The sequence below is a fragment of the Gastrolobium bilobum genome, unplaced genomic scaffold, assembly GCF_033153095.1.
Source record: "Gastrolobium bilobum isolate Gb01-03AN ecotype WA unplaced genomic scaffold, APGP_CSIRO_Gbil_v1 utg2408, whole genome shotgun sequence".
In the NCBI taxonomy this organism is placed as follows: domain Eukaryota; kingdom Viridiplantae; phylum Streptophyta; class Magnoliopsida; order Fabales; family Fabaceae; genus Gastrolobium; species Gastrolobium bilobum.
Genome location: NW_026899693.1, coordinates 151059 through 164765, shown reverse-complemented (window position 1 = coordinate 164765; position 13707 = coordinate 151059). Strand labels below are relative to the sequence as shown.

The following is a 13707-nucleotide window of genomic DNA, read 5'->3' as shown; positions in this document are numbered from 1 at the left end:
TATATGATTTATTATGGACTGTTATATATATTAAATATAAATTATATTATATATATTAAAAATATTATTTAATATCAAAACATGTCTGAACGTGTCAAAATATAACATTTTTTTATATATATAAAGGCCAAACTGCCAGAAAAAAAAAACTAAGAAACTACTCTATTGAATTAATGCAAAAGAAACTAAAATATGACATTTTTTTAGAATTAATGTATCAGCGTGTCGTGTCTCATGTCCTTTCTCGGTGCATCCTAGTACTAATACCAATCTCCATAACCTCTTTGTTGGATTGGAATCATCTTTTAGTTTTTATTGCTTTTTTTTTTCTTTCTTAGAAATCTTTTGGTACTGATTTGGTTCATGCCATCTAGCATTATTTTTACTTTTTGTGGCAGTGTCTATAAGAACAGAATCAGGGTGCGTATTTGTATTCTATCCTGTTCAATCCCGTTGCATATAATTCAACCTACTTTATGTATTAAAATTTAAAAACATCCACTAATGAGAAAAGGCAACATAAAGTACTGGTCTGTTATAACATTTGAGATAAAGCAAAATCAAGCTTTGTACAAAAAAGCAGCCAATTGGGAAGCTGTTAGAAACAAAGGCCTTCCCATGCACCAAGAAAATAGTGAATTGACCCATCTATGGAACGGAACACCCAAGCATGGATGGATGGTAGAGCTGCTTCTCAGCTAATAAAGTTGTTCTTTCCTGTCATGCAACCATCTCCACCTGTGGGAAAATTATCAAAAGCATCAGACAACAGTCATTTGAGCATCTTTTGATAGGTTGTGCTGGATTTATTTTGACCATTCAGATTTATGTGAAGTTTCCACAATTCCATGTAGTAAAAGTAATACCAAAAGAAAAATTACAATGTTTGATACTTCAATACGAGGAGAAGGTTATATTTATAAATTTTTTGTTTATATATTATATTATGTCTGATCGGTAATACACTCTTGAGTAGAGTATTACCGATCAGACATAATATAGTTTATAAGTTTGTAAAAAAAAGAATTGTCAATATAAAACTAGTCTTAATATAAAGCATTTGAAATCTTTTTTAACCATAAATTTTCAGCCTAATAAGTTGGATTTTAAGAGAGATATTCTCTTTTATTTAATTTTTTTTTAATGGGAGGGCATGTAACATCCCGAGCACTGACGAGGGCGGGGAGTGATCGTCGGTGCGGAAGGGCATGGACAAGGAGCAACTTCTGACAGGCTTCCAGCGGTGGGTTACATGAATGAATCGAATCGAATCGACACCCGAAAGAGAGGGATTCCAAAGGCTGTGCAGGTATAAGGCTGCACAGTTTGGGATAGCTTATAAGAATTAATTGATACTACCTATGCTAACAAGATGCATCTACTTTTCGATAGCCCGGAACGGAAGAACTCCATAGTTAAGCGTGTTTGACTTGGAGCAATTCTGGGATGGGTGGCCTCCTGGGAAAACTTTTCCCAGGAAGTGTGCGAGTGAGGAAAAAGCACACTGAAAAGTGTCGTGTTAATATGTGGGGATAGTCATTGATTCTTGAAGTGGTCCGCCGTTACGTAAGTGAATTAATAAAATGGCTCAATTTTTGTGCATAACTTTAATTGAACTCATTTTGGACTACTTACCAATGATAATCCCATCTGGGTCGGACTTTGGTCATCCGGTTTTCACCATATGGATAATCCGTTTCAGCTCTTCTTGTGTTTCTGAAAGCACAGCACCCGATGGAATAAATCCCAATGAGAAGCACAAGCATGGTGACAGTGAGAACAGAGAGCTTGTGCCAATTACGTCTTATGTCTTCAAGTACACCGGCTTTGCAAGAATCACACTCATAGCATAGCAAAGTTGGGGCATTGTTCCACCTGTAGCAATCAGGGTCTTGTGTGATCATTGTTTCCATGTTGTTGTAAGTGCAAGCAGTTGGTGGCTTACAACATCCTGACTGCATGCATAACCCACAACACAAGTATACAATATATGGTTTAAGTAACTTTTAAACTAAAAATTTTATATAATCACCAACAAAAAGTTTTTTTTTTTTAACTTTAACTTAAAAGTAGAAAAAGTATCCAAACCCGCTCTAACAAATAAAACACAAACAAGTATTTGAATCATGAGCATAGAAAAAAAGCTAAATAAATAATTTTACCTGTATTGGAGACATATCCCTCTGCATATAGTCAAGAGGGGTCCAAGAGATAAGCTTGGCACAAGTGTTAGACCCCAAAATACAGCTTTTGATAGTGTTCCAATAGCGAGGATCCTTTATTCTCTTCCTCAACCATGGTGAGTAATCCTGAAGATGATACTCCTTATAAACTCTACCAGGCACTTCTACACCACCACCCTTGCTAGTTACACCAAAACCAAATATAGTCAAACTCAGCAGTGCTGCTATGAGGAACAACATGACCACTAAGTACAACCAAAGTGCACATGCCACATGAAAGCAAGCACCAATGAAGCCTGCTAGTGATATCAAAAGCACAACAAAGCCTATAATCAGAAGTGGAGTTTGGAGAAAATTTTCACAGCTTGTGCTGCTCCTTGCCATCCATAAACCTGCTCCAATTATGGGAATTGATGCTAAAAGAGTGAACAAGTTCAAGAACCCGATCACTGTGTTGCTGAACCTATACATATCTCTCACTCTTTCTTTTCTCTATCTCTGCTTTTTTTTTTTTTATCTATTTATGGTTTTTTTGCCTCTAGTAATAATTCATGTGGTGTCTTAGGCTTTATGTCTATTTAAAAAGGGAGAGAGAGAGAGAGAGGCACTCGTTTTGCTTTGTTTATTGCACTTCCAAATCTTTTTCTCTTTTTCCCTGCATCAATATATTCAGAAACTTTAGTTTGAGTAATGGAAAATGACTATGAAAATTGTACTTCTTGGTTACTAAGGAATGCTTTTCTTTTCAGAGAGACGAATTTACCCTTCTTGCCTCCTTTCCCGGCTTTTTATTTTCAAGTATTCTAGTAACACAATAGACATGTTTATCCCTATAACTCATGCTATAAAACAATTTGCGGAGGTATCTATGCCATGTGTATATAGACAAGGCACGTAAAGAATTTAGAGCAAGTGATGGTCTTTTTGGTAACTACGGGGATGATGCTATTGGACAATTGGTTGTGGGTTATGGACCCCATTTGGACTTCTAAGCGAAGCAAGATCATGAACCACATTTGTGTTATTCTTGGATGGGTATTATAGAATAGTAATATAGTATATGGATGCTCTTTCTTTCTTATCCTGTCTCATGTAATAATCTTAATTCTTTCTTTCTTATCTTCTCTTTTCGGCTCCACTTGGCATCCTAATTCTTTTTCCTAAAAAGAAGTTCCACCATGCTTTTTTTTTATTCGTACATGACAAATATACTTTAGCAAAGCACCTTGTTTTGTTCATATATTGTGTTCTATCGTGGAATTTTAAATATAAAAAATAGCCATTTGTGAATTACAATTTTATTTGCCAACTCTAAGGGTGTGTTTGGTACATGTATTTCAAAAGAATTACTGGTAAACCTTCTTTGGTAAACGCAATTACCATGTTTGGTAGAAGGAACAAAAACCAGTCCCCGGATATTCAAAGATTACCGATAATTTGATTTATAAAGAAAAGTCACTATTCAGATTACCAAAAATAATATGGTAATTCAGAATATCAAGTAAAGGGAAAGCACAACAATAATTTTTGAGACAAAAATATCCCAACACACATAAAAATCTAGACCCAATCTATCAATTACAAAAGATAAAAATAGTTTAGAGTTATTTTTGTAAAATAAACTCATATTCCAAGTCATATTTCGTTCTAAACCAAACATGGAATCAGTAATCTTTATCCAATATTTCCAGTAATATTTTGGCAAACCAAACATCTTTTTCGTAAGATTCCAAGTAAACTCAATTTTTATTGTATTTCCATTAATTGCGATTCTCGGATACCAAAAAATTTCTCTTGTACCAAATACACCGTAATGAATATCTGTTAAGAGAGTTGTCATTTTGCAAATTAAATTTTAATTATCAACTCCTCCCTCCATGCACAATTACATAAGCCCTTGGTCCAATATCTGTTCATTTAAAGAAAATGATCGTATGCATGAAAGAACCCAAGAGCACTCTTCATTAAAGCATGTCACTATCTATCTTTTCTTTTCTCCAATTCAGAATGCAACGCCCCATTTGTTTTCTACTATTGTTGATTAATGTTGAAGTTTTTCCGTGGTCATTAACTAGTAGAGAATCTAGAGATCTTGTCAAGACATGTATATAACTAGAAAATATTTGATGCATTAAAAGGGGAAAAAATTTGGAACTTAAAAGAAATTATACAAAAAAAGTATGGGTTAAAATGAAAATAAAATTCTCTATTTAATAAGCGGGAGTAGTGTGATCCTTGTTACTGAAAAAATCCAGAAGTGTAGGTACAAGCAGTACTGAAAAAATTTCCCTATATAAGAGATCCTTGTTACTTGGAGGCCATGATCATAGTAGTTAAAATTTCAATTTATTATTATGATTTTTTTATGTTATGATTTTACGTTTTGCAATTTTTTATCCCTCTTTTAATTTTATGTAAAATCTCAATTTTAATTACCTTAACCATATATACTGAATATACCTTGACGTGTCAATCAGTAGTGTGCTCTGAACAACAGTGTAACTTAATTAGTAGGTTTTATGGGGTGAGCCTAGATGTGAAACTAGGTTGGGCCGGCCTACAAGGGCTTATGGCTCGGCCTACGTCAGGCCTGACCTGACCTAGTATATTTCGTAAAATAAGTCAGGCTTGGACCTTGAAAAAACTTGTTTAATAAATAGGTCGTAGGCTCACTTTAACAAGGCCTGGCCTATAAGCCTACAGGCCGGCCTATATTGTACTTTTTATTTTAAATAAAATAAAATAAAATTAGTATTCCTTGAAGAAAAAACAAAATATATAAATTCAATCAATTGAATTGTTTATAACTTAATTATATTCGATTATATTTTAATAAAAATCTAACTTTATTTCTTATGTAAGAGAAATCAACATCTCAACATGTCAGATTGTATATATGAATATATTAAAAAGTTTTTGGGAAAGTTATACTTACTACAAGCATAATGATGTATTTATTGGATTCATGTAGTTATTTTAATTTACATAATATGGATTTGTTTGTTGGATCTGATGAAATATATGTTATTTAATTTGAGCATTTTGCTTTTGAAAGTGACTCAAATGCAGATTGTGATGAGTTTTGTTGTGATTCATGATTTTATTTGGACGTTGAAATTGTAACTTTTGGTTTAGCAATAGAATTTGAATATTTTGTGAAGTTGATTCATGGTTCTGCTTGAAAGTTAAAAATTAACAGGCTAACAGGCTAGGCCATTTGTTTTTTTTATAAACGAGTCAAGTCAGGCTAACAGTTAGACTCTTACTAGGCTTGGACCAGGCCAAATTAAATTTTTTTGATATAGACTTAAACTTTTCGGAGCAAAGTTTGACCCAGCCCGGCTCACTTTCGTGAGCCCAATAGAGAATAGTGTGCTCTGAACACTGTGGGGCAGGATACAATAAACCCAGAAGTGGCCATTGAGGCAAGGTGAATAGATTCGTGTTGGGTTTAATGAACTAATGAAAAAAAATCTTAATGGACATAGCGCTTATTATGCATGTGGACAGATGGACACATTTATATCTATGGGTAAAACCCATAATTGCGAGCTTATGTGGGTACAATCCATAAAAATAAAAATAAAAAATTATTGTGGGTCCCGCTCTTGGTGTGAATGTACATAGACATTATTTCTTCTGTGTTCATATGTTAATTTAATCAATTCATTTCACTTTGTATTATACATTCTCACAAGTGGGCTTGCAAACATGTTTTACGCATTTATTGCGATACAAATACTAGTTATGATATACAAATCTAAAGAATAAATAAATAGAAAACAAAAAACCAGGAACATAACAACAACAAAAATAACGTGCGCATTAACATTCAGGAACTAAATGCAAAGTTGCAAAGGATACCAAAAAAAATAAATGCAAAGTTGAAACTCTTCATTGATGAGAACAGTTTCTATGCAAGATATGGTATTAGTCTTGCACAATGGAAACCATGTAAAGAATAACATTTCATACAAATAATCACAGCTTCAATAACAAATAATAATACAAGAACTACAATTGGTAAAGTAATCAATTTTTCCAGGCAGAGCCAAGATGGAACTCATGAGGAATGCATTCCTTATTCTGTCTCAGCCTGTTCCATGTATATGAATGGTGATTATTCTTATTATTATTAGTTTAGGGTGTAAGAATAACAGTACTTATGGTTCTATACTTGTGTGATTATTTTCATCAAGTGAAAAAGAACATATGGTCTAACTTGTAGATGGCATGGACTTGTTCTCCAAGAATGACCTAAAAAGAATAAATGCTTGGCGAGGCCTATGAAGTGGAACCTCATGTCCAGCTCCTCTTACTGTAACAAATGTGAGCCCTTTATAAACTTGACTCCACCCACCAACCTTCACAGAAGAGCAAATTATCAGGTAACACATAATAGGATGACAGAAACAACATAATAAGTGACTATTGATTAGTTGTTACTCATAGAAGTTAGCACAAACCTTGCCATTATCATACCAAGGGTACCAGTTGATGATGGTAGGTAGCTTCAACGCATCAATAGAATATCTAGTGGCAGTCACTGGAACCACAGCATCCGTGTCTCCACTGCAGCCAATAATATAAAAATGAATAGTTTCAGTTCTAAACAACAAAATGTGGGAAAAAGAAAAAACAACTAAGCTGAATATTACACACTGAAGTGCAATTTCACTTAAAAGAGGTGTGGCAACCCCACAATAGCATTGTGAGAAATAGAAAAAAAATGAGAATGTTGAATGGAATACATGGTAGGTGACACTATAATGATTAAGGAATAAAGATATTTTCACTTTACTTTGGCACAATGCTTAAAATAAAGATATATTATTCAAGAATTAAGAATAGATGCAATAAAAAATAAAAAATAAAAAGAATTTGAGAAAGAAAATATCTATTTAAAGATGACCTTCAACTCCATATATGGAATTCGGAATATGATCTATTATTGTTGTCAATTGTGCAATTAATCCCTGTTATCTATTTTCCCACTTCCTAATCACCATGTTAACTTTAGCATGTCCACAGGAATCATCCACCAAATCTTGAAGCACCTACCGCTTGTCAAAACTACAATATCATTACTATTTGACTTTCCACAGCAGATTCTTCGAAATTTTCACCCCCAACAAACATGACATACCTAATCAGTTTTACAAAAGGATGACGACCTGTTTGTTTATTCTTTTTAAACATAAAAAGTACCATTTTAATTACAAAACATGATTAAAATTTTTTATGATAACCAGATTTTTTTTTAAAACAAAATAAAGCAATTTTAGTACTTTTTAATCAAAGTGATCTCCATCCATGGGTTAAGCCAGGAACCTCAATAATGAAACATTAGGTTCACGATTGCTACTTCTATGGCCCTTACATTTTCCATTCTTTCTTAATGTGGGACATCTTTTACTGGCATTTGAATTCCTAACATAAGGTTTGGTTGTTGTCTTGTATTCCTTTATAATTCCTTCAGAATTTTGTGGAATGCCATTTGATATGCAGAAGCAAGAAATTTCTAGAACAGAACACCTATATTATCTCTTGGTAAACTTTAAGTGGATTTTTCTCTATAAGCTATACAATACAATGATTTCCTATTGATTTTTTAGACAACGCAAAATCCATTAGCAGCATTAGAATAACCAAAATAACTGAAACGCTTCAGGTCACATAATAATAGTAATGGAAGATGAAAACAAAAGGTAGGTACCTGTATAGCCATATCTGGAGGCTAGCATTAATAAGTTCTCGATATATGGGAAGCATAGAAAGAGGAGAATCAGTCCAATAGTTCCCTACAATGTCACTGTTCAGAAAAACCTTTTGAATCAAAAATTCTAATAGAATAGGCCTTAAAAATCATCTCAAATATTACATGTAAATAATATACCTGCATGTCTTCCATGGATAAGAAATTCCGGTTACGTTGGCATGAAGTGCTTTCTGAACTTCTGGACGATTGAAATACAAATCAGAATACCTTTCAGTACAGGGATCATATGCTCGAGACTTCCATGGCTGAGTTTGGAAGCATTAAGAAGAAATAATCAACTAAACAGTCTACCATGAGTGACCAAAATCTAAGCAACTACAGGTACTATATCTAAACACTGAAATATGCAATGAAAAGTTCTAACGACTATTTTGTTTCAGGTAGGTTAGCAATAAAAAGAAATTAAACAAGAATGATATCTAATTGATTGCATTTACAATAGAGAACAAATATGCTGCAGTTTAAGACCAATATGTTCTATTTTCATCTAAATTTTTTGCGGGTTCTCTTAGGAGAAGCATACTGCAAATCCCATCCACACCTCTGTAAATTCCTAGAGGTTGTAAATTGTGATCCCAATATTCCATAGCATCCTCTCCCTTTCATTTTCAGTTTCAGATATTCTACTAGAACAGATTTCAGAAACTTTATAACCACTCAAAAAAAATTGAGGAGATAATGTTAGAGATATATAAAATCATTTATGTAGTCTCACCCATCAGCTTAAGTTTTTGGGTTGAATTGGTTCTTTATATGATATCAAAATCTCGGTGTCACGGGTTCGATCCTCGTCACCCCCACTTTCTCTTATGGAATTTCTTAACACAGGTAGGTGGGTCTGTGCATTATCCACCATTCAAGTCTAGTGGACTCTCATGTGAAGGGCAATGTTAGAGATATATAAAATCATTAATGTAGCATCACCTACTAGCTTTTAAACTTTTGGGTTGAATTGGTTCTTTACCGATAATATTAATAGAAGCTTGTTAAGAAGCAATATAAGGTAATTTCATGATAGCATTTTTCATTAGAAGTGCACTATTCTGGTTTGACAACTACGATAGAATAAAATGATTTGCAACTAGACATGGTGTTTGTAAGTGAATTGAATAAGTTGACAATAAAAGCTTACATAGCGACCCCTCAAGCCGCGTCTGAGTGATGCTGTACTTTTACAAGGCTGTGTATAAATGCTATATGGATCAATGTTTCCCTGCTCCACAACTGCAACTTTGAGAGCCTGCATGCATTGCACTGATGGATGCTGGGAGGACCCAAAATCACAGGCAATTCTCAGCATCCTATATGTGGAATCTGAAACCAAACCATGTGTCCACCAGTACTCAAATGTGCCAACATAATCATGATAATCATCAGTAACAGCATTTCCAACCTGACAGCATTCAGAGAGAAATCACACACATTAGATGATTACAACAAGGTAGAAGTAATCATTTTTTTATGAATCTTACAATCTCACCATAACTCCCTTAAAATTAATGACTGGATTCTCGATTCCCTTATTTTTCCGGTAAACAATTTGAGCCAACTGAGGAACATAGTGACCTGAAAAGTATTTTTTAAGAAATTGAATAATTCTTCATCGTACAAATCAATCAATCAATTCAGAATTCTATTACCAAAGTCCTAAGGAAGAAAAGTGGTATATCAAATAAAGAAACACCTGCATAACTTTCTCCAGCAATGTAGAATTCTCTATGCTTATACTGAGGAAATCTTTCAAACCAATTAACAAGAAAAGTATATGCATCTTCAGCTGCAAAGTCGAAACACCCAGATCCCGGATGCACATAAGCATGTCAAAATCATAATTCATAAAGTATTATTGCTAAAGCAAAGTAAATCCTGCATCAGCAAGTACACTACCCTTACAAATGTTACTACTACATTACCTGTTCTCTTGTCACCAAAGGTATACAGTTCCGTCGTTTTATTTGAATATGAAAAACCAACACCAGCAGGAGATTCAAGGAATAGTATATTTGCCACTGAAAACCCAACATAAATATAGGCATAAAGATATATTGGGAAAAATAAAAAGACAACAACAACAACAACAACAACAAGTCAACAACCGAGGTGTTATATGGGAATTTCTCTTACAATTGTTCCAAGCATAAGGATTCAAATAAAGTGACTTCCCATCAGGCCTAATGTGAAAAGGGCCCATTTCTTCAGATGCACCATAAGCAATAGAAGAGCATCCAGGGCCACCATTAAGCCATAACACTAGTGGCCTTGACTCAGGTCCTCGACTCACTGGTGCTTCAGTCAACCAGTAAAACAATGATCTCCCACTCTCCTCATTCACAGTCACATAGCCTGAGTACTGAGCAAATCCCACATTCTTTGGTTGTCCTGGTAGCTGAGTAATCCTATCTCTCTCTTGATCTTCTATGGGGGAAGCTAATGAGTTTCCCACACAAATGGACAAAAGCAAAACAAGATAGAATCTGGAATATCCCATGATTCTGCCAATCAAGAGTTTTGCAAAATCCCAGAAAGTGTACTACAAGAATATTTCTTTTAGCTGCTTACTTCAAAACCATAAAAAAGAAAGCAGAGAATCAGAGAATAATGAGAGCACCAATGGAATGAATTTATGGAAGTACTACAACAAAGAGTCAAAGTCCAAAAGCCAGAAACACAAATCCCAATACCAGTCAAAGAAAAGATCTAGACTTTAATGCCAGAGATTTGAAGCAAGTGAAATCACTTCACTCAACCAAAGCAGAAAGAAACCCAGATGCAGAAAAGTATCTCCAGGTCCAAAAAGTAGATTTAGAGGGAGAGAGAAAAAAAGAGAGACAGAGAGAGAGTTGTCCAAGGAAAACAACAAAGAAACAAAGAGGCTAAGAGAGACAATGAGGATGTGAGAGATACATTAATCAAAACTGTCATATTTATAAGGAAGTCCCAATGATTGCAATGAGTTAAAATGAGTTGTAGCAATTTACCACCATGCATTGGGTCGTCCACTTAATCATCAATGCTTTGAATTTTCTTTGATGTTTCTGTTTATTGCATATGCTTGGTATCATATGAAGTTGTGTGCTGCACATGGGAGTGTTCAAGCTTTCCATCTCTGCGGCAAATTGCCAAACAAGTAGAGACACTCTCACAAACAAAAACACATTTTCTCATATATTACAAGGTATCAGATTGTTAACTGAGTCACGTGTCAAATAATAATTTACCAAGAAAAAAATGTAATTAAAAGTCACTAAATATATTCAATCGTTATTACTTTCTTATCTTTAGTTCAACCATATTTATCATCTTATTAAATGCTATTAATTTCTTTTAATATAGTTTTAATGCTGACTTCAAGACTTTTTCAAACATCCCTAATAATATATTAAAATTGAAAAATGGTATTTTTATTTATAAATAACCAGAATTACAATAAAATAGTCAATAAAAGTGAACTGAACTAAGATGAAATATGTTCAAGATGAAATATATACCTTCAGTTTTTACAAGTAATTTTTTTACTGATTACATCACTCATAAATATTATTACATGAGTTTTTTACACGCTTAAGGGGGTGTATTAGATTGAGATTTCAAAGGATTTTAATGGATTGTTTTTTAACAAAAGAATTCGTTGATATTCGATTAGAATTTTAATGGATTGAAAAAAAGTCATGTGGTATTCGATTAAGATTTTAAAGGATTATTTTAGAATCCGTTGGTATTCAATCAGGAATTTAAACAATGGAATCACAATCTCGTGGTATTCAAAAATCGTATGATTTCAATGGATTTTCTATTGTGTGGATTTCGTGAGACTTTTTAATGAAAAAAAATAAATAGGATGTCTCTCTCACAATCTCACCATAACCCCTAGGATTTCCTGAGATTCTTCTATTGCAGTGTTTTCTTCTTCCTTTGGCAGGTTGACTGCTTGAAATTGGGTTCCGTCATGGGAGCTTCGTCAAAACTAAAAAAAAAAAAAAAAGCATATTTTTTAGCGATTTTTATCACAAAACAACCCAAAAAAAACAAACCAACGAGATTTTAATATAATCTATCTCAAAAATAACATATTTTTGAGCCATTTTTGAGAAATTTTGGAAGTTTAAAAAATTATTTTTCAAGTTATGGTCGTGGTTTTTCTTAGCACAAAAACGTGTGATTTTTGTATTAAAAACAACATAAAACAGTGAAAAAATAGCAGGGAAACTAAAACCCTCAAACCAATTTTTATTTTACATCAATGAAACAATATTAATTTAAAGAAAGATTGAAACTTTCATAATATGAACGCTATATTTCGTAACAATATATTCATGAACGAAATTCTTTCACTATAGGAAACGATTTCAAATAATTTTTGTGTCAATAGATAACTAAAAGCTTGTTTCTCAAAAGCCCTAAAGCAATTTAAGGTTTCAATGTATTGATTGAAAAAAAATTGAGAAATTTTCTAAACTTTCATGTAATGAAACCCAAAATTTCAGATTCAAAATTTTCTTAGAATATTCAATGAAAATATGCATATGATATATGGTTATAAAACTCTCATCACAAAAAACAAAAACCCCAAGATTTTCAAGATCAATTGCAAAAAATTCCAAACGAAATTTTATCATGAACTTTAGGTTCTATATGCAAATTTAGAACTATTTTTATAATTAAAAAAATTTGGGTCTTATAATCATATATGCATAGCTTTGAGATACCAAATGAATAAGATAATTTTCAACCCATTAGATATGTGAAAAACTGTTGTTTAGTAATTTTGAATGTTTATTAAAAATTACATTATGATTTCTGATTGAGAAAATTATATTAAGTTTTACTTTTTTTTATTAATTTCATTTCATTTCTTTGTTATTTTTTTTGAGTAAGGTTATACTTACAACTTTTTTTTTACAACCTCTTGCAATCATATCTTAATACCGTAGATTTTCGTCAATCAACGGTTATGATTTTCGCAAATTAAACTCATTAATTAATTATTAATTCACAATAAATGATAACCGTTGATTGACGAAAATCAACGGTGTTAAGATATGGTTGTAAGATGTTGTAAAAAAAAGGTTGTAAGTATATAACCTTCCTCATTTTTTTTATGGAGAAGATTATACTTACAACCTATTTTTGTTTACAACATTTAACAACCATATCTTAACCGTGGATTTCCGCCAATTAACGGTTATTATTTTCGCAAATCAAACTTATTAATTAATATTTAATTTGTAATGAATGATAATCGTTGATTGACGAAAATCAGCGGTTAAGATATAATTGTAAAATATTGCAAACAAAAATAGGTTGTAAGTATAACCTTTTTTTTTTTTTTTTACTATTGTAATTTTGAATATTTATTAAAAATTCATATGATTTTTTAAAATTTTATAAATCCATATTGTTTTTTCAAATCTTATAAATTCTATTAAAATCCTTTAAAATCATATGAATCAAATTTTGAATGTTTGTAATTTTTTTTTCATTTATAAAAAAAAAATTCCTTTATAATCCAATCTTATAAAATCTTGATTGTTAAAAAAGTCTTTAAAGTCTCTCGAATTATAAATAGTCTTTTAAAATCTATAAGATTTTTAGCTCCAAAAAGTCTTTTAAAATCCTAATCCAATACACCCCTAAATAGGACCCATTTTGACTTTAAAATTATATATATTTTCTCTGTAAACTTTTATCCATAAGAAATGAAAAGAGACAAAATAAAATCAGAATCCGTTTTAAAAAGCCAAACTA

The 13707-nt window shown here is 32.4% G+C and overlaps 2 protein-coding genes across 5 annotated transcripts; both read right to left on the bottom strand.

The window, feature by feature from the left end:
- Positions 1-501: 501 nt before the first annotated feature.
- On the bottom strand, positions 502-2847 carry LOC133292657 (tetraspanin-6-like). The gene is made up of 3 exons (XM_061491103.1): positions 2163-2847; positions 1636-1955; positions 502-738 (listed from the first exon to the last, which is right to left on the bottom strand). The coding sequence occupies exons 1-3, from the start codon at positions 2652-2654 to the stop codon at positions 699-701; spliced, it is 852 nt and encodes a 283-aa protein (XP_061347087.1). The 5' UTR covers positions 2655-2847; the 3' UTR covers positions 502-698.
- Positions 2848-6088: 3241 nt separating this feature from the next.
- LOC133292643 (serine carboxypeptidase-like 27) lies at positions 6089-10815 on the bottom strand. Of its 4 annotated transcripts, none has more exons than XM_061491083.1 (9): positions 10087-10815; positions 9876-9971; positions 9647-9739; positions 9443-9528; positions 9095-9355; positions 8080-8207; positions 7900-7995; positions 6650-6755; positions 6089-6547 (listed from the first exon to the last, which is right to left on the bottom strand). In XM_061491083.1, exons 1-9 carry the CDS (start codon positions 10448-10450, stop codon positions 6401-6403), a joined length of 1377 nt encoding a protein of 458 aa, XP_061347067.1. In that variant the 5' UTR covers positions 10451-10815; the 3' UTR covers positions 6089-6400. The 4 variants fall into 4 exon arrangements, with proteins under 4 accessions (XP_061347067.1, XP_061347068.1, XP_061347069.1 ...); XM_061491084.1 differs by having other exon boundaries at positions 8080-8198; XM_061491085.1 differs by having other exon boundaries at positions 8080-8191; positions 9103-9355.
- Positions 10816-13707: the final 2892 nt, after the last annotated feature.

Coding starts and splice junctions, on each gene's coding strand:
- LOC133292657 (XM_061491103.1), bottom strand. CDS start 2,654: ATGTATAGGTTCAGCAACACAGTGATCGGGTTCTTGAACTTGTTCACT. Junction 1,956..2,162: donor GGGATATGTCTCCAATACAG/GTAAAATTATTT, acceptor TTATGCATGCAG/TCAGGATGTTGTAAGCCACC. Junction 739..1,635: donor CCCAGATGGGATTATCATTG/GTAAGTAGTCCA, acceptor ATTTTCCCACAG/GTGGAGATGGTTGCATGACA.
- LOC133292643 (XM_061491083.1), bottom strand. CDS start 10,450: ATGGGATATTCCAGATTCTATCTTGTTTTGCTTTTGTCCATTTGTGTG. Junction 9,972..10,086: donor TCCTTATGCTTGGAACAATT/GTAAGAGAAATT, acceptor TTGGGTTTTCAG/TGGCAAATATACTATTCCTT. Junction 8,208..9,094: donor GCGGCTTGAGGGGTCGCTAT/GTAAGCTTTTAT, acceptor TTCCAAACTCAG/CCATGGAAGTCTCGAGCATA.